General features: G+C 43.7%; 1 protein-coding gene across 1 annotated transcript in view; it reads right to left on the bottom strand.

The window, feature by feature from the left end:
• Positions 1–1,170: 1,170 nt before the first annotated feature.
• The window catches only part of LOC134358632 (zinc finger protein 235-like), a 30,340-nt gene continuing 10,473 nt past the window's right edge, over positions 1,171–21,037 (bottom strand). The window contains exon 2 of the mRNA XM_063071100.1: positions 1,171–5,117. Coding sequence (XP_062927170.1) covers positions 3,011–4,303 — 1,293 coding nt within the window. The 5' untranslated portion in view covers positions 4,304–5,117 and the 3' untranslated portion in view covers positions 1,171–3,010. The remainder of the gene's footprint in view (positions 5,118–21,037) is intronic.

The following is a 21,037-nucleotide window of genomic DNA, read 5'->3' as shown; positions in this document are numbered from 1 at the left end:
AACTTATCAATCATCCCTGCTGTGGACCACTGCTGGAGGTCCAAGACACTGACTTCTACACAGAAGGGATCCGTATGCTCCACAACCACTGGACTAACTGTGTAAATGTAGGGAAAATAAATGTGCTAGATTTTCTAAAATTGACTCCTTCTACCTTAGGTCATGAACTTATCAATCACTCCTCATATCTATTGTTTGGCTTAGTATGTGTCTGTCCATTGCTATAGATTAACTGTTGTGCACATGTCCCATGGCCCTACAAGAAGCACACATTATTTACACGGCTGCTCCTGGACACTCTGATCACTGTGAGCCTGAGGTGATTGATGGTGGGGAACTCACCAATGTCAATGACTCTCAAGGGTTGGTAATTAGACGTTCTTGTTGCAGTTTGTTAACGTGTGGAACTTTTGTGCTGCGAATGCGACAGGTCACTTGTTACCCAAGGCAGAGGTGTTAATTATCATTCTGCACCCAGACAGAATAGAAGAAACAATGGTCTCATTTGGCAGAAGGATCCAGAACAAGATGACATTCCACAAAAGTGATCTGCTAAAGAGCCAAAGGTTCAAGGTTAATTTTATTATCGAAATATGTACACAGAATACAACTGAGATTTGTCTTGTCCAGATAGCCATGAAAATATGAGAAAAACCATGAAAGTCATTGAAAGAAGACATCAACCCCCCCATACAAAAAAGAGAAAGAAGTAAAACTTGCAAACCTCATACCCCCCCAACTCCTCCCTCACACAAAAACTAGATCACCCACCCAGACACGGCAGCTAAAATATCAAACCCCCCTCAACCCCTCCCTCACACAAAAACTAGCAGATCACCCACCCAGACATGGCAGCTAAAACGTCAACTCCCCCAACCCCTCCCTCACATAAAAACTACCAGATCTCCCACCCAGACACGGCAGCTAAAATATCAACCCCCCCCAACCCCTCCTTCACATAAAAACTACCAGATCACCCACCCAGACACGGTAGCTAAAATATCAAACCCCCCCTCAACCCCTCCCTCACACAAAAACTACCAGATCGCTCACACAGACATGGCAGCTAAAACGTCAACCCCCCCAACCCCTGCCTCACATAAAAACTACCAGATCACCCACCCAGACACAGCAGCTAAAACATCAAACCCCCCCAACCCCTCCCTCACATAGAAACTACCAGATCGCTCACCCAGAAAAACAGGAACATCAGACCTCAAATCCCTAACCCCTCCCTTACCTACAAATATTAACATATCATTCAACCGCCAATCAGCAACAAGAAAGAAAGCACAGAAAAACTGAAGGAGACCAATACAGTCCATACTAATAATTAGCTATGTCTCAGAATTTCAAAAACATCCTCCATCAGCATTGAGGAGAGCGACAGCTCAAAATCAGACCAAAAGGGATACAAGCAGTTTGTGTTCTTTTTCCCTCGTGCAGCTCTAATTGGCATTGTAATTCACTGCAAGTTGGACCCAGTTCTTTTTTTTAGGCCTCAGTCTTAACTTTTCCCATTAGCTACTGAGGTATGGCCATCAGCAGGTTCTGGACATAGGGCCTGATCTCAATGTTCCACTTCAATTGGTAGAAAATTGTGCAATTACTTATCTGAAAGATATTTTATGTTCTTCATGCGAGATAAACTTGGAACTATATCTTTCATCTGCATCCTAAATCCTTCGATTTATATAGCAAGATCTCAGTTGTGCCTGGGAGGTCCAGTGCACCCATTCTTGGAGCCTTTTGTCCACTCAACTGATGTGTGTCTTTCTGTGCAACTTTGCACTCTTGGCACCTGCACACTTAATTTGCAGTTACAGTAAATTCTGTAGCTTATAGAGATATATGGTTTAAGAACAGTGCCATTGAAAGCATTTACAAGCCAAATGGCTTGTAAATATTTTTATGAAAACTCAGTAGCCAGTTTAACACAGCAAATTCCCACAAACAATGTACTCAACAGGCATTGGGTGCGTCAACAGTCAAAGTCAAACAAATACTTCTCTGTCAAATGTCGCTACCCTGTTATTTGTCGCCACTTTCCCCCCACTCCTAATCATATGCTCTTACCCCTACCATTGTCCAGAGCCCAAACTCTTGTCCTGTGCTGACCTGTCTCTAGTTTCTGACCCTGCACCATTGAATATCCACCAGTTCTCTGTTCTAGTTTCAGCCTTTAGAGGACAATGGTGTTTTTTAACAACCCAGTTGTGTGAGAGACAGCCCATTAGAAGCAGAGAAAATGACCCACAATGTTGATAACTTCATTCAACTTCATTTGTCCCATCACTAAAATGTTCCCATAACCAATGGGCTCACTTTCAAGGTCTCTTCATCTCATAGCCTCAATATTTATTGCTTATTTATTATTATTATTTCTTCTCTTTGTGTTTGCAGTTTGTTGCATTCTGCACTCTGGTTGAACACCCTAGTTGGGCAGTCTTTCATTGATTTTGTTATGGTTATTATTCTACAGATTTATTGAATATGCCCACAGGAAAGTGAATCTCAAGGTTGTACCTGGTGACATATATGCACTTTGATAATAAAATTGACTTTGAACTTCGAGATGAACAGGGAATGAGGTGAACTACCAATGTCATTCTTCCTCGGCCCAGAGATTTCAGGGACGAAGAACATAACAGCAGCCAGCTCACCTTTTGCTTCTTCAGTCTGGAGAAAGTCGTGCAAGACATTCAAGGGAAACCTCTTCACCCACAGAGATGATGACTGTTTGGAACCCATCACCACAGGAAGAGCAAGTGGTGGACAGCTGTTCAAATTGTAAATTCACTAGATATCCAAGACAGAGTTTAAAATATTACTGATTCATTTGTCACAGATCCAGAATGTTAAACTCCAGGTGAACAGCAGCAGAAAAAACTCCTCTCAAGCCCAGTAACCAGGGTGCAGACTGGGTGTGATGAACAGCAGCAATAACTGCAGATTTCAACACCAACAGTTTAATTTTTAAACTTGTTTCTGGATACAGCAACTGTGATGGTTAAATATCCATTATACGGCTTTTTAAAACTTTTTCCCCAGTGTGAACTCGATAGTGCGACACAAGGTTGGATGACTGAGTGAATCCCTTTCCACATTCAGAACAGATGAACGGCCTCTCCCCTGTGTGAATTCGCTGATGTTCCTTCAGTTGAGATGACTGAGTGAATGCCTTCCCACAGACTGAGCAGGTGAACGGCCTCTCTCCAGTGTGAACTCGCTGATGTAGCTTCAGTTGAAATGACCGAGGAAATCCTTTCCCACAGTCTGAGCAGATGAATGGCATCTCCCCAGTGTGAACTGACTGGTGTGCCAGTAGGTGAGATGACTGAGTGAATCCCTTCCCACAGTCTGAGCAGATGAACGGCCTCTCCCCAGTGTGAACCCGTTGATGTATTTTCAATTGAAATGACCTAGGAAATCCCTTTCCACAGTCTGAGCAGACAAATGGTCTCTCCCCAGTGTGAACTGATTGGTGCGTCTGTAGGTTGGATGAATGAGTGAATCCCTTCCCACACACGGAGCAGGTGAACGGTCTTTCTCCCGTGTGAACTCGCTGGTGTGTCTGTAGGTGAGATGATTGAGTGAATCCCTTTCCACATTCAAAGCAAGTGAACGGCATTTCTCCAGTGTGAACTCGTTGGTGCTCTTTCAGTTGAGAAGACTGAGTAAATGCCTTTCTACATTCTGAGCAGGTGAATGGCCTCTCCCCAGTGTGAACTCGCTGATGTACCTTCAGTTGAAATGACCGAGGAAATCCTTTCCCACAATCTGAGCAGGTAAACGGCATCTCCCCAGTGTGAACTGACTGATGTGCATGTAGATTGCATAACTGAGTGAATCCCTTACCACAGTCTGAGCAGGTGAATGGTCTCTCTCCTGTGTGAAGTCGCTGGTGTCTCTGTAAGTTAGATGACTGAGTGAATGCCTTCCCACAGTCTGAGCAAGTGAACGGCCTCTCCCCAGTGTGAACCCGCTGATGTAACTTCATTTGAGATGACTGAGTGAAACCCTTTCCACATTCTGAGCAGGTGAATGGTTTCTCCCCAGTGTGAACTGACTGGTGTGTCTGTAGGTGGCATAACTGAGTGAATCCCTTCCTACACACAGAACAGGTGAATGGCCTCTCCCCAGTGTGAACTCGCTGATGAGTCTGTAAGTGGGATGACTGAGTGAATGCCTTGCCACAGTCTGAGCAGGTGAACGGACTCTCCCCAGTGTGAACTCGCTGATGTACCTTCAGTTGTGATGACTGTGCAAATCCCTTCCCACAGTCTGAGCAGGTGAATGGCATCTCCCCAGTGTGAACTGACTGGTGTGTCAGTAGGTGAGATGTCTGACTGAATCCCTCCCCACAGTCTGAGATGTTCAGCCTCTCTCTGCTGTGAATTTGCTGGTGTGTCAGCAGATCAGATGACCAAGTGAATCTCTTCCCACACACTCTCCCTTGTGAATTCACTGATGTATCTGCAGGTAGGTTGTGAGTAAACCTCTTCCCACACACGGAACAGGTGAGCAGCCTCTCACTGGTGTGAATTCAGCTTGGATGACAGAATGAATGCTTCCTGCAGTCAGAAAAGGTGAACCATCCTTCTCACTATGGTGTGAATTTGCTGATGTGTCTTCCAGCTGAATGACTGAGTTGATCCCATCCCACACACAGAGCAGATGAATGGCCTCTCTCTGCACTGTCAACTCACCTATGGGTAGGCTGAGTGAGTGAATCCCTTCCCACAACGAGAGAAGGAGAATGATATCTCCCTGTTATCAATTCTCTGGTAATTCATCGACTCAGATGTCAGACAGAGTGAATCCCTTGCACAATCAATGCAGTTGAACTGATCTCCAGTGAACACATGCTGGTGTGTTCTTAACACCCCAGCTCCAGTGGTTTTCAATGAGTTAAAATAGAAAATGTCATCCTTTCAGAGACAAAGCACGCTTCCAGCAGGGATGAGTTATATCCTCTTCTCCAAGGATCAACAATAGATATATCGGTGTTTCAAAGGAAATATCTGGTCACTCCTTAAATATCTGGACAGAGACAGCAAAACTGACGTGTTGTTCTGTTTGAGATTTCCATACACAAATTCTTTGCCAGTCCTAACCTGCAAAAAGGTTTACAGAAAACATCAATGAGTGAAGGACAGCATTTCAATTAAATAATTTAAGTCTCTATGGTGAACTCTGACATCAGACTGTTACAGGCTCAATACAAGTTGGAGGAACAACTCCTTAACTTCTAACTGGGCACGGATCAGGTAACTGGACTGACTATCAAACTCTCATATCTCCTATGATCCTCTCATATCCCCTTTGCCAATCACCTGTCCAGCTCTTGGCTCCATCCCTCCTCCTCCTGTCTTCTCCTATCATTTTGGATCTCCCCCTCCTCCTCCCACTTTCAAATCTCTTACTAACTCTTCCTTCAGTTAGTCCTGACGAAGGGTCTCGGCCCGAAACGTCGACTGTACCTCCTCCTAAAGATGCTGCCTGGCCTGCTGCGTTCATCAGCAACTTTGATGTGTGCTGCTATCAAACTCTCTGACTGTTTTTCAGTCTGTATCTGAATGGACCATTTCTATCCATCTTCAGTCTGTGACGGCTCTCTCCATTAATATTACTTCAATTTTTGGGCATGTCCCACAGCGCTAAGAGCACATGATATTACATGGGGGCTCTTGAGGAAATACTAATTATTCTGACCCCTAACATCCCCTCCCCGGTGATTGACAGTGGTGAACGCATTGATAGCAATGCCAATCAATATGAAGGAGAGGACAATCGTCTTTCTCAACGGAGTGTGATCTTTTTGTGATGTGAAACCTGCAGGTTACTTGTTACCCAAGACAAAATTGTTTGATATCATTATGTACCCAGATAAAATAGTTCAAACCATGCTCTCATGGGTAGAAAGGTCCAGAATAAGAGAAAGTAGAACAAAAGTGATTTTCCTGAGTCACTTGGCTCCAGAACTGCTTGTTTATCGGCTCTTGGTATTTGCATTAATTTAACAATAATTTCAGCGGAGGTCTGATTTGTTCCCTGTGGTTGATTTGCTACAAGGAGTTAAGTAACGTGATTTATTCTCATTTTCATGAGGTTTTTTTGTGTATGTGAACTTCACAAAGAAGGGAAGCAGCTCACAGAATCTGTGCATTTTTGCCCAAACAATGCAAACTTGCCATTCTATTCTGAACATCCTTGCAACTTTTTAATCTATAACCTCGAGTTTAATTTTGACGGGACACTTTTTTTTCCAATACAGATTAACTCGTGGGAGATTTTCGTCTGAGTCTTCCAAAAGGGGATGTTACCGAGTGACTTACACCAGTCCATTTAAAAGAGGCATCTTTCTCTCCTATTCAGAGTGAAGTCAGATCCAGTTGTCCAGCCAGTGATTTTTCTTTTTGTTTTGTTGCTTCTCAAAGGAAACTCCAAAACCATCCTGCATTATGGTGTCTATTCCCATTGAGTAATATCATTTTACAGGCTCGTCAGTTTTAGCTTTTGTCATTGTTACAAATCTGATTTTGGTAAATAAAGAAAAATTGCAGAAGTACAGGTTTCCCTCGCCATCCGAAGGTAGAGCGTTCCTATGAAATGGTTCGTAAGCCAAAATGTCGTAAAGTGAATGTCGTACCATTTATCTATATGGGAAAATTTTGTAAGCGTTCACAGACCCAAAAATAACCTACCAAATCATGCCAAATAACACATAAAACCTAAAATAACAGTAACATATAGTAAAAGCTGGAATGATATGATAAATACACAGCCTATATAAAGTAGAAATACTTTTCCACAATCATTGCCGGCACTGTTCTCTGAAGCGAAAAACTCACACAAGCACTCTCGGCAGAAAATCTCACACAAGGGCTGTTGGCAAAAACACTCTCTCCAGGAACCTTTAAGCTATGAAGCTGCCAAATCATACCAAATAACACAACCGATATAAAGTAGAAATGATGTACAAACCCCATTTCCAGAAAAGTTGGGATGTTTTCCAAAATGCAATAAAAACAAAAAATCTGTGATATGTTAATTCACGTGAACTGACAAAACTGACAAAAGTACAAAGAAAAGATTTTCAATAGTTTTACTGACCCAACTTAATTGTATTTTGTAAACATACACAAATTTAGAATTTGATGGCTGCAACACACTCAACAAAAGTTGGGACAGAGTTAAAATAAGATTGAAAACTGCACAGAATATTAAAGTATCAGTTCAAAAGGAACATTTCTCAATGCAAGATTGCAGAGAATTTAGGTCTTTCAACATCTACTGTACATAATATTGTGAAAAGATTCAGAGAATTCAGAGACATCTCAGTGCATAAAGGGCAAGGTCGGAAACCACTGTTGAATACGTGTGATCTCTGAGCCCTCAGGCGGCACTGCCTAAGAAGCCGTCATGCTACTGTGACAATTATAGCCACCTGGGCTCGGGAGTACTTCGGAAAACCACTGTCACTCAACACAGTCCATCGCTGCATCCAGAAATGCAACTTGAAACACAAGGAGGAAGCCATACATAACTCTATGCAGAAACGCCGATGAGTTCTCTGGGCCCGAGCTCATCTCAGATGGACTGAAAGACTGTGGAACCATGTGCTGTGGTCAGATGAGTCCACATTTCAGTTAGTTTTCAGAAAAAACGGGCGTCGAGTTCTCCGTGCCAAAGGTGAAAACGACCATCCAGATTGTTATCAGCAAAAGGTACAAAAGACAGCATCTGTGATGGTATCGGGGTGCATCACTGCCCACGGCATGGGTGAGTTGCATGTATGTGAAGGTACCATTGACTCTGAGGCGTATATTAGGATTTTAGAGAGACATATGTTGCCATCAAGGCGACGTCTCTTCCCGGGACGTCCATGCTTATTTCAGCAGGACCATGCCAGACCACATTCTGCACGGGCTACAACAGCGTGGCTTTGTAGACACAGAGTGCATGTGCTTGACTGGCCTGCTGCCAGTCCAGATCTATCTCCTATCGAAAATGTGTGGCACATCATGAAGAGGAGAATCAGACAACGGAGACCACGGACTGCTGAGCGGCTGAGGTCTTATATCAAGCAAGAATGGACAAAATTTCCAATTGCAAATCTACTACAATTAGTATCCTCAGTTCTAAAACGATTAAAAAGTGTTATTAAAAGGAAAGGTGATGTATCACAATGGTAAACATGCCTCTGTCCCAACTTTTGTTGAGTGTGTTGCAGCCATCAAATTCTAGATTTGTGTATGTTTACAAAATACAATCAAGTTGATCAGTAAAACTATTGAAAATCTTTTCTTTGTACTTTTGTCAGTTAAATAAAAGTTCACGTCAATTAACATATCACAGATTTTTGTTTTTATTGCATTTTGGAAAATATCCCAACTTTTCTGGAATTGGGGTTTGTATGTACAGTGTAGTATCACTTACCGGAATTGGGACAGCACCGAGGTGGTGTGTTAGGCTGAGTTGTCCGAGTTTGGCTGGTGCAGTGGCCCCCACCCTCCGGGCTGCCGACTGATACTGATTCGCGAAGCGTTCAGGGGTCCAGCGGTTAGCCGGGAGGCACACAGCACACCTTTAAGAAAAAAGCCGAAATAAACATGCTAATTAATTAGGTGCCACCCGGCATGTAATTGTCGGCCCAGATCAGTGCCGATTGCTGACTGCATTGCCTCTGATCTGGGCTGAGAATTCCGTGTCGGGCGACACCTAATTAATTACCATGTTTATTTCGGCTTTTTTCTTAAAGATGTGCTGTGTGCCTCCCGGCTACTGCTGCATTCTCCGCGAATCGGTATCTGTCCACGGCCTGGGTATTGGGGTGGTGGGACACTGGGGTGTCATCTGTTTCCATTAGAGCAGGCAGCTCATCTTCTGCTATGACTGCCCGCCTCGATGTTGAAGGTTGAGGTTTGTTGTCTGCTGTGGCTGATGTGGAAGGCTTGCTTGACTGCTGAGCCTCGTGCATTTTTCTATCATACAGTTCTTTGTAAGCACTCAAACCATCCTGCAAATATTTCCTAAACCGACGTACCCTTTCAAATTTAAAGTCGTACTTTATCATTGCAGCGAAAATCTCACGCAGTTGCTTCACGTTCATTTTGCTACTGCATTCAGTTTCGATTGTTATCCTTTCCTCTTCCAATTGCATCAGCTCTTCATCTATCAGTTCTTGGTCATGGGAAGCCAAAACCTCTTCAACATCAGTCATAGTCATAGTCATACTTTATTGATCCCGGGGGAAATTGGTTTTCATTACAGTTGCACTATAAATAATTAAATAGTAATAAAACCATAAATAAATAAATAGTAATATGTAAATTATGCCAGGAAATAAGTCCAGGACCAGTCTATTGGCTTAGGGTGTCTGACCCTCCAAGGGAGGAGTTGTAAAGTTTGATGGCCACAGGCAGGAATGACTTCCTATGACGCTCTGTGTTGCATCTTGGTGGAATGGGTCTCTGGCTAAATGTACTCCTGTGCCCAACCAGTACATTATGTAGTGGAGGGGAGACATTGTCCAAGATGGCATGCAACTTGGACAGCATCCTCTTTTCAGACGCCACCGTGAGAGAGTCCAGTTCCATCCCCCCCAACATCACTGGCCTTACTAATGAGTTTGTTGATTCTGTTGGTGTCTGCTACCCTCAGCCTGCTGCTCCAGCACACAACAGCAAACATAATTGTACTGGCCACCACAGACTCGTAGAACATCCTCAGCGTTGTCCGACAGATGTTAAAGGACCTCAGTCTCCTCAGGAAATAGAAACGGCTCTGACCCTCCTTGTAGACAGCCTCAGTGTTCTTTGACCAGACAAATTTATTGTCAATTCGTATTCCCAGGTATCTGTAATCCTCCACCATGTCCACACTGACCCCCTGGATGGAAACAGGGGTCACCGGTGCCTTAGCTCTCCTCAGGTCTACCACCAGCTCCTTAGTCTTTTTCACATTAAGCTGCAGATAATTCTGCTCACACCATGTGACAAAGTTTCCTACCATAGCCCTGTACTCAGCCTCATCTCCCTTGCTGATGCATCCATCTATGGCAGAGTCATCCGAAAACTTCTGAAGATGACAAGACTCTGTGCAGTAGTTGAAGTCCGAAGTGTAAATGGTGAAGAGAAAGGGAGACAAGACAGTCCTCTGTGGAGCCCCATTGCTGCTGATCACTCTGTCAGACACACAGTGTTGCAAGCACACGTACTGTGGTCTGCCAGTCAGGTAATCAAGAATCCATGACACCAGGAAAGCGTCCACCTGCATCGCTGTCAACTTCTCCCCCAGCAGAGCGCACTGAACGCACTGGAGAAGTCAAAAAACATGACCCTCACAGTGCTTGTTGGCTTGTCCAGGTGGGCGTAGACACAGTTCAGCAGGTAGACGATGGCATCCTCAACTCCTAGTCGGGGCTGGTAGGCAAACTGGAGGGGTCTAAGTGTGTCCTAACCACAGGCCGGAGCAGCTCCAGAACAAGTCTCTCCAGATTCTTCATGATGTGGGAGGTCAATGCCACCGGTCTGTAGTCATTGAGGCCGCTGGGGCACGGCGTTTTCGGCACAGGAACAAGGCAGGATGTCTTCCACAGCACAGGAACCCTCCGGAGCCTCAGGCTCAGGTTGAAGACATGGCGAAGTACTCCACACAGCTGAGGGGCACAGGCTTTGAGCACCCTGGTACTGACACCATCCAGTCCTGCAGCCTTGCTTGGTTTGAGACGTTTCAGCTGTCTTCTCACCTGTTCAGCTGTGAAGCTCACCGTGGTGGTTTCATATGGGGAAGGAGTATAGTCATGAGAGCAGGGTGGGGGACTATTCGTCAGCTTCCACAAGCCAAACTCACGTTGTCCTTACTTTGTTCACCACAATCAAAATGCTTAATTATGTCTAGTTTTACGCTAAGTGTAACACCCTTACGAGCTCTTTTAGCCTTTTCCGACACCTTAGAACTCATCTTGCAAACGGCTGCTCACAGGCACGTGTTTCAGCAATGCTGGCGAGAAAGCCGTTCCGAATCCGGGGGAGAGCGGCTGCTCGGGGCGCGCGCTGCTTTTTATCGCGCACTGATTTTTTTCTGCGCGCTGATTTTTTATTGTGCGCTGATTTTTTTTCGTAACAGAGAAAACACCTTCTGAAAGCGAAAACAGGGAACTAATGTAGGTCTTCCGTAACAGTGAGGTTTCGTAAAGCGAACGTTCGAAAAGCGGGGGACATCTGTAGTTAAGATGGACTAGTGTGGTTTTTAGTTACTTTATTGAACTCCAGCGCCATGTTATCTTTCATTGTAAGCCAACTTATGTTCAGGGAATTTTTAGAATGGAATATTGCTTACGCTGTTGCTTTTTAATTTAAGAAATCGCAACTACTTGTGTTGATTTATGATTTTTTTTAAGTAACACTGTTGTTGAAACTGGGTTGTCTGATTACACTTACAGGAATAAATGAGTGTAATTTTGACAGTTGTTTAAATTTCATTATGATATCTTGAGATCCAGTAACGAGCCACACCTGATTTTAAGACCATTGCTTTGTGCTAAGGACACAATGTCTTATTGTTCTGGACTGATCACAATGTTTGAAATGCAGACTGTTATTATCAAATAGTTTATACTTTAATGGTACTAAAGAGATAAAATGATCAGTATTTACAAAATGTTTACCAAGAACAAGGGTTCCGGCCCGAAACATCAACCGATCTTTTCCACGGACGCTGCCTGACCTGCTGAGTTCCTCCAGCGTGTTGTGAGTGTTGCTTTGACCCCAGTATCTGCAGATTATTTTGTGTTTACTGAGTCTTCTTGGAATTGATGGTAAGTCCAAGTTTCGTGTATGCACGGTTGAAGGCAGTCAGAATCTGTTGTAGGTGGTTTTCTGAAAGAGCTGCAACACTGTTGTCATTTGCGTATTGGAACTCGATGAGGGAACTCGTGGATCTCCAAGTAGGGTCTGACCAGGGTTCTATATAGCTGTAACATTACCTCTCGGCTCTTAAACTCAATCCCACGGTTGATTAAGGCCAATGCACCGTATGGCTTCTTAACCACAGAGTCAAACTGCGCAGCAGCTTTGAGTATCCTATGGACTCGGACCCCAAGATCTCTCTGATCCTCCACACTGCCAAGAGTCTTACCATTAACACTATAATCTGCCATCATATTTGACCGACCAAAATGAACCACCCCGCACTTATCTGGATTGAACTCCATCTGCCACATTTCAGCCCAGTTTTGCATCCTGTTGATGTCGCGCTGTAACCTCTGACAGCCCTCTGCACTATCCACAACACCCTCAACCTTTGTGTCATCAGCAAATTTACTAACCCATCCCTCCAGTTCCTCATCCAGGTTATTTTTTAAAAATCACGAAGTGAAGGGGTCCTGGAACAGATCCACGAGGCACACCACTGGTCACTGGCCTCCATGCAGAATATGACCCATCTACACTTTGCCTTCTGTGGGCAAGCCAATTCTGGATCCACAAAGCAAGGTCCCCTTGGATCCCCTTGCCTCCTTACTTTCTCAATAAGCCTTATCAAATGCCTTGTTGAAATCTATATACAGTACATCTATCTTCATCAACATGTTTAGTCACATCCTCAAAAAATTCAGTCAAGCTCGTAAGGCACAACCTGCCTTTAACAAAACCATGCTGACTATTCCTAATCATATTATGCTTCTCCAAATGTTCATAAATCCTGCCTCTCAGGATTTTTTCCATCAGCTTACCAACCACTGAAGTAAGACTCACCGGTCTAACTTCCTGGGCTAACTCAACTCCCTTTCTTGACTAATGGAACAACATCCGCAACCCTCCAGTCCTCTGGAACCTCTCCCGTTCCCACTGATGATGCCAGGATCTTTGCCAGAGGCTCAGCAATCTGCTTCCTCGCCTCCCACAGTACCTGGGGTACATCTCGTCCGGCCCCAGAGACATATCCAACTTGATGCTTTCCCAAAAGCTCCTGCACATCCTCTTTCTTAATGTCTATATGCTCAAGCTTTTCAATCCACTGTAAATCATCCCTACAGTCACCAGGATCCTTTCGTGTAGTGAATACTGAAGTAAAGTATTCATTAAATACTCTGCTATCTGCCCCGGTTCCATACACACTTTCCCACTGTCACACCTGATTGGTCCTAGTCTCTTACATCTTATCCTCTTGCTCTTCACATACTTGTAGAATGCCTTAGGTTTTTCTTTAATCCTGCTCGCCAAGGCCTTCTCATGGTCCCTTCTGGTTCTCCTAATTTCATTCTTAAGCTCCTTCCTGCTAGCCTTATAACCTTCTCGATCTCTTAGTTTTTTTGACCCTTTCTTAAGCTTTTCTTTTCTTATTGACTAGATTTACAACAGTCTTTGTACACCACAGTTCCTGTACCCTACCATCCTCCCCGTCTCATGGAAATGTACCTATTCAGAACGCCACGCAAATATCCCCTGAACATTTGCCACATTTCTGCTGTACATTTCCCTGAGAACATCTTTTCCCAATTTATGCTTCCAAGTTCTTGCCTGATAGCTTCACATTTCCCCTTACTCCAATGAAATACTTTCCTACCTTGTCTGTTCCTATCCCTCTCCAATGCTATGGTAAAGGAGATAGAATTGTGATCACTATCTCCAAAATGCTCTCCCACTGAGAGATCTGACACCTGACCAGGTTCATTTCCCAATACCAGATCAAGTACAGCCTCTCCTTTTGTAGGCTTATCTACAAAACCTTCCTGAACTCACCTAACAACCTCCACCCATCTAAACCCCTTGCTCTAGGGAGATGCCAATCAATACTTGGGAAACTAAAATCTCCCACCACAACAACACTATTTTTATTACACCCTTTCAGAATCTGTCTCCCTATCTGCTCCTCGATGTTCCTGTTACTATTGGGTGGTCTATAAAAAACACACAGTAGATTTATTGATCCCTTCCAGTTTCTAACTTCCACTCACAGAGACTCAGTAGACAGTCTCTCCATGTCTTCCTTCTTTTCTGCACATGACACTATCTCTGATCAGCAGTGCCATGCCCCCACCTCTTTTGCCTCACTCCCTGTCCTTTCTGAAACATTTAAAGCCTGGCATTCTCAGTAACCATTCCTGCCCCTGAGCCACCCAAGTCTCTGTAATGGCCACAACATCATAGCTCCTATTACTGATCCACACTCTAAACTCATCCGCTTTGTTCATGATGCCTCTTAAGTTAAAATAGACACGTCTCAAACCATCGGTGTGAGCATATCCCTTCTCTATCCCCTGCCTATCCTCCCTCTAATATTGTCTCCAAGCTTTCTCTATTTGTTTTTTTTATATATAATTTTTACTGAGTTTTCAAACTTGATTACATGAAATAATATCTACCCTCCCCCTCCCCTTAACCCTTCCCTCCAATATATACCCCTACCTAAAAGAAGGACAAGAAAAAGAAAAGAAAGAACGAAAGAAAGACTGCCTGGATATGGAAGGTCTCCACATGCTCCATGGGATTCCAAATAAATTTAATATATTTATTTGTTACTTTCCCCAAAGGACCAATATCTTTATCAGCGGAGCACCTAGATATGCCAACCTATCTTTTGTAAATAAGGGTGCCAAATATTCAAAAATGTATCATATTTATCTCTTAAATTATAAGTAATTTTTTCAAGTGGAATACAGCTAAAAATTTCATTATTCTGACAATCCATACTTAAATACGAATCCGATTTCCAAATAACTGCTATAGCCTTCTTGGCCACTGCCAATGCGATTTTTATAAATTCTTTCCGGTATTTATTCATTTTAAGTTTCGGTTTTATCCCTTCAATGTCACCTAATAAAAATAATATAGGGTTATGTGGAAGTTGAGTTCCAATAATTTGTTCCAATAAAACTCTTAAATTTAGCCAAAAAGGTTGAATTTTGGAACAAGACCAAGTAGAATGTAAGAAAGTACCAATTTCTTGATTACACCGAAAACAGTGATCAGATAAGTTTGAATTTAATCTATTTATTTTCTGCGGTGTAACATATAATTGGTGTAAAAAATTATATTGTACTAATCTGAGTTGAACATTTATTGTATTTGTCATACTGTCAAGACATAGTCTTGACCAATTTGTTTCAATATTAATACTCAAATCCGTTTCCCATTTTTGTCTTGACTTGTGAATTCCTTGTTTTAAGTGTCTGTTTTCACATAGAAACATAGAAGATAGGTGCAGGAGTAGGCCATTCGGCCCTTCGAGCCTGCACCGCCATTCAGTATGATCATGGCTGATCATCCAACTCAGAACCCTGTACCAGCCTTCCCTCCATACCCTCTGATCCCTTTAGCCACAAGGGCCATATCTAACTCCCTCTTAAATATAGCCAATGAATTGGCCTCAACTGTTTCCTGTGGCAGAGAATTCTACAGATTCACCACTCTCTGTGTGAAGAAGTTTTTCCTCATCTCGGTCCTAAAAGGCTTCCCCTTTATCCTCAAACTGTGACCCCTCGTTCTGGACTTCCCGAACATCGGGAACAATCTTCCTGCATCTAGCCTGTCCAATCCCTTTAGGATTTTATACGTTTCAATGAGATCCCCCCTCAATCTTCTAAATTCCAACGAGTATAAGCCTAGTTCATCCAGTCTTTCATCATATGGAAGTCCTGCCATCCCAGGAATCAATCTGGTGAACAACAGGAATTCTGCAGATGCTGGAAATTCAAGCAACACACATAAAAGTTGCTGGTGAACGCAGCAGGCCAGGCAGCACCTCTTCCTAGAGATGCTGCCTGGCCTGCTGCGTTCATCAATCTGGTGAACCTTCTTTGTACTCCTTCTATGACAAGGATGTCTTTCCTCAGATTAGGGGACCAAAACTGCACACAATATTCCAGGTGTGGTCTCACCAAGGACTTGTACAACTGCAGTAGTACCTCCCTGCTCCTGTACGCGAATCCTCTTGCTATAAATGCCAGCGTACCATTCGCCTTTTTCACCGCCTGCTGTACCTGCACGCCCACTTTCAATGACTGGTGTATAATGACACCCAGGTCTCATTGCACCTCCCCTTTTCCTAATCGGCCACCATTCAGATAATAATCTGTTTTCCTGGTTTTGCCACCAAAGTGGATAACCTCACATTTATACATATTAAATTGCATCTGCCATGGATTTGTCCACTCACCTAACCTATCCAAGTCACCCTGCATCCTCTTAACATCCTCCTCACAGCTAACACTGCCGCCCAGCTTTGTGTCAGCCGCAAACTTGGAGATGCTGCATTTAATTCCGTCATCCAAGTTATTAATATATATTGTAAACAACTGGGGTCCCAGCACTGAGCCTTGCGGTGCCCCACTAGTCACTGCCTGCCATTCTTAAAAGGTCCCGTTTATTCCCACTCTTTGCTTCCTGTCTGCCAACCAATTCTCTATCCACATCAATACCTTACCCCCAATACCGTGTGCTTTAAGTTTGCACACTAATCTCCCGTGTGGGACCTTTTGAATCAGATTATACATAAAAGAAATAAATTTTTTAATTTTTCCTTTTTGAATTAAAATTTCAATTTCATTAGGTTTCGGCAAAAACATTGTGTGACCAGTTTGTCTCTTAAATAAGCCCTTAATTGAAGGTAACAAAAAAAATGTTATTTGATATTTTATATTTATTCTTTAGTTGTTCAAATGACATCAATATACCTCCTTCATAACAGTCTCCTATACATCTAATCCCTTTTTGGTACCAATTATATAAAAGTTGATTGTCCATTGTAAAAGGAATAAGTCTGTTTTGGAACAAAGGTCTCCTTGCTAATAAAGATTTATTTATTTCATCATCAACATTTATCTTATTCCATAGATCAATCAAATGTTTTAATATAGGAGATTCTTTCTTTTCCCGTAGCCATTTACATTCCCACTTATATATATAAATTCTTCGGGTATATTTTCTCCTATCTTATCTAATTCTATTCTAATCCATGCTGCTTTTCATTCGTCAAAGAAAGATGCAATAAATCTAAGTTGCTTTGCTTTATAATAATTCTTAAAATTTGGAAGTTGTAACCCTCCTAACTCAAATTTCCATGTCAATTTTTCCAATGATATTCTTGACATCTTACCTTTCCAAAGAAATTTCCTCACACATTTACTTAACTCTTGAAAAAATTTCTGTGGCAGTTGTATTGGTACTTTCTCTGTTTGTGAGCCAAATGCCTCTTCCTCCGTCTCTTCAGTTCGGTTCCCACCCCACTGCAATTCTAGTTTAAACTCTCCCCAATAGCCTTAGCAAACCTCCCTGCCAGGACAATGGTCCCTCTAGGATTCAAGTGCAACCTGTCCTTTTAGTGCAGATCACCCCTGCCCCAAAAGAGGTCCCAATGATCCAGAAATCTGACACCTACCTCCTGCTGCAATTCCTCAGTCACGCATTTATTCTCCACCTCACACTGTTCCTATATTCACTGTCCCATGGCACAGGGGCAGTAATCCTGAGGTTATTACCTTTGAGGTCCTGCTTCTCCACTTCCTTCCCAACTTCCCTGCTTTACTTAAGGAACATTTTGGTAATAAACAGAAAATTGCATCTGCCTACATGCAAAAGGCTCTTCCTTGGGTACCTATTAAATCTGAAAACATGAAAACTCCTTAAGGCTAGAGTCTTTTGGCTGCAGGCTGGTGCAATGCCTCAGAAGAAATGCAGTACATGCGTGAGCTGGACAGGCCTGCTAATACGTGGACTTTCATAAAGAATACGACAATATGGAGAATATAGCTACAGCCGTGAAGATCTCTGCTGCAGTTGGTGACCCTGTGATCCCTGTCTTTAAAGAGGGTGGACCCTCACAAGGCAGAAGGTCTCGATGAAGTACCTGGTAAGGCTCTGAAAACTTGTGCCAACCAAGTGGCGGGAGTATTCAAGTACATTTTCAACCTCTATGGGCATAAGTTCCCATTTTCTTCAAAAAGGTAACAATTATACCAGTGCCTAATAAGAATAATGTGAGCTGCCTTAATAACTATCGCCCAATAGCACTCTCATCAATGCTTTGAGAGGTTGGTCATGACTAGACTGAACTCCCGCCTCAGCAAGGGCTTGGATCCATTGCAATTTGCCTATCGCCACAACAGGTCAACAGCAGATGCAGTCTCAATGGCTCCACACGGCCTTAGACCACCTGGACAACACAAACACCTTTGGTTAGTCGACTGTCGGATGAAATGTGAAACTTTTGTGGTAACGATGCACTTTTTTTTGCTGGTGGGGGAGGGGGATCTTCACTCGCTGCCGCTTACGTGCAGGACGGGGAAGCTCGGGGGCACTTTGGGGTTTTCACATTTAATTGTCGTTCATTCTTTGGGGTACTTCTCTGTTTTCGTGAATGTTTGCGAAGAAAAAGCATTTCAGGATGTATATTGTATACATTTCTCCGACATTAAATTTGACCTTTGAACCTACGTCAGAATACTGTTCATCAGCTCTAGCTCAGCATGTAATACCATCATTTCCACAATCCTGATTGATAAGTTACAGAACCTGGGCCTCAGTACGTCCCTCTGCAATTGGATTCTCGACTTCCTAACTGGAAGACCATAATCTGTGCAGACTGGTGATATCTCCTCCTTGCTGACAATCAACACTGGTGCACCTCAGGGGTGTGTGCTTAGCCCACTGCTCTACTTTCTCTATATTGATGACTGTGTGGCTAGGCGTAGCTCAAATACCATCTATAAATTTGCTGACAATACAACCATTTTGGTAGAATCTCAGATGCAGACGAGAAGGTGTACAGGAGTGAGATACACCAACTAGTGGAGTGGTGTCACAGCAACAACCTTGCACCCAACGTCAGTAAGCCGAAAGAGCTGATTGTGGACTTCAGGAAGGGGAAGATGAAGGAACACATATCAATCCTCAGAAGTAGAGAAAGTGAGCAGTTTCAGGTTCCTGGGTGTCAAGATCTCTGAGGACCCAACATATCGATGCAGTTATAAAAAAGGCAAAACAGCGACTATACTACATTAGGAGTTTGAAGAGATCTGGCATGTCAACCAAAACACTCAAAAAAACTTCTATAGATGTACTGTGGAGAGCATTCTGACAGGCTGCATCACTGTCTGGTATTGGGGGGGGGGGGTTACTGCACAGGACTGAAAGAAGCTGCAGAGGGTTGTAAATTTAGTCAGCTCCATCTTGGGTACTAGCCTACAAAGTACTCAGGACATCCTCAAGGAGCAGTGTCTCAGAAAGGCAGCGTCCATTATTAAGGACCTCCAGCACCCAGGGCATGTCCTTTTCTCACTGTTACCATCAGTAAGGAGGTACAGAACCCTAAAGGCATACACTCAACGATTCAGAAACAGTTTCTTCCCCTCTGCTATCCAATTCCTAAATGGACACTGAACCCATGAACATTACCTCACTTTTTAAATATATATTATTTCTGTTTTTGCATGTTTTTAATATACTGAATCGATGTTTCATCAGGTTAAAGTACTAGCGGGAGATGCAGATCTGCCTGATACTGACCTCAGACAAGATATGGTGGACTTTAGGATGGTGGTCATCTCCTTGGAGTAACTTCATCGCCGAGCTGTGCCAACTTCATTCTTGGGAAATGCGCAGAAGACAATGAAGAATGGTTCAGTTGCAAGATGATGGGTAAGATTTTGCATTGCTTCTACGATGACTGCCTTGTGTCAATGTCCTCTGAGGAAGAAGCAGTCTCTCTCATGAACTTCTATCTATTTGTGGTAAAGAGGGATCCTCTCCACAGTTAGTTCCATCTTTGATCTGTTAGGAATCTTGAATCCAGTGGTGCTATCTTCTTGGTTGGGATGACACTACACCGACATCAGTTTCTCATGAGTAGACAAACTGGCTGGGAGAACTCTGCCAGCTGGAAGATTTTTAGGTTGTTAGATGTTTGAAACTTCTGGATTTTGGAGAACTTGCTGCTACGTGGTTACAGCAACACACACAAAATGCTGGTGAACGCAGCAGGCCAGGCAGCATCTATAGGAAGAAGTACAGTCGATGTTTCGGGCCAAGACCCTTCGTCAGGACTAATTGAAAGAAGAGATAGTAAGAGATTTGAAAGTGGGAGGGGGAGGGAGAGATCCGAAATGATAGGAGAAGACAGGAGGGGAGGGATGAAGCTAAGAGCTGGAAAGTTGATTGGCAAAAGGGATACAGAGTTGGAGAACGGGGAGGATCATGGGACGGGAGGCCTAGGGAGAAAGAAAGGGGGAGGGGAGCCCAGAGGAAGATGGAGAGCAGGAAAGGAGTGATTGTGAGAGGGAAAGAGAGAGAAAAGAGAGAAAAAAAAGAGGGGGGGAGAGAGAGAGATAAATAAATAAATAAGGGATGGGGTAAGAAGGGGAGGAGGGGCATGAACGGAAGTTAGAGAAATCAACGTTCATGCCATCAGGTTGGAGGCTACCCAGACGGAATATAAAGTGTTGTTCCTCCAACCTGAGTGTGGCTTCATCTTGACAGTAGAGGAGGCCATGGATTGACATATCAGAATGGGAATGGGACGTGGAATTAAAATGTGTGGCCACTGGGAGATCCTGCTTTCTCTGGCGGACAGAGCGTAGGTGTTCAGCGAAACGGTCTCCCAGTCTGCGTCGGGTCTCACCAATATATAGAAGGCCACACCAGGAGCACCAGCCGACTGACAGATGAAGTGTTGCCTCACCTGGAAGGACTGTCTGGGGCCCTGAATGGTGGTGAGGGAGGAAGTGTAAGGGCAGGTGTAACACTTGTTCCACTTATAAGGATAAATACCAGGCGGGAGATCGGTGGGAAGGGATGGGGGGGGGACGAATGGACGAGGGAGTCGCATAGGGAGCGATCCCTGCGGAAAGCAGAAAGGGGGGGAGGGAAAGATGTGCTAGGTGGTGGGATCCCGTTGGAGGTGGCAGAAGTTACAGAGAATTATATGTTGGACCTGGAGGCTGGTGGGGTGGTAGGTGAGGACAAGGGGAACCCTATCCCTAGTGGGGTGACAGGAGGATGGAGTGAGAACAGATGTGCGTGAAATAGGAGAGATG

The sequence above is a fragment of the Mobula hypostoma genome, chromosome 18, assembly GCF_963921235.1.
Source record: "Mobula hypostoma chromosome 18, sMobHyp1.1, whole genome shotgun sequence".
NCBI lineage: Eukaryota > Metazoa > Chordata > Chondrichthyes > Myliobatiformes > Myliobatidae > Mobula > Mobula hypostoma.
This window is presented reverse-complemented; position numbering and strand designations above follow the sequence as displayed.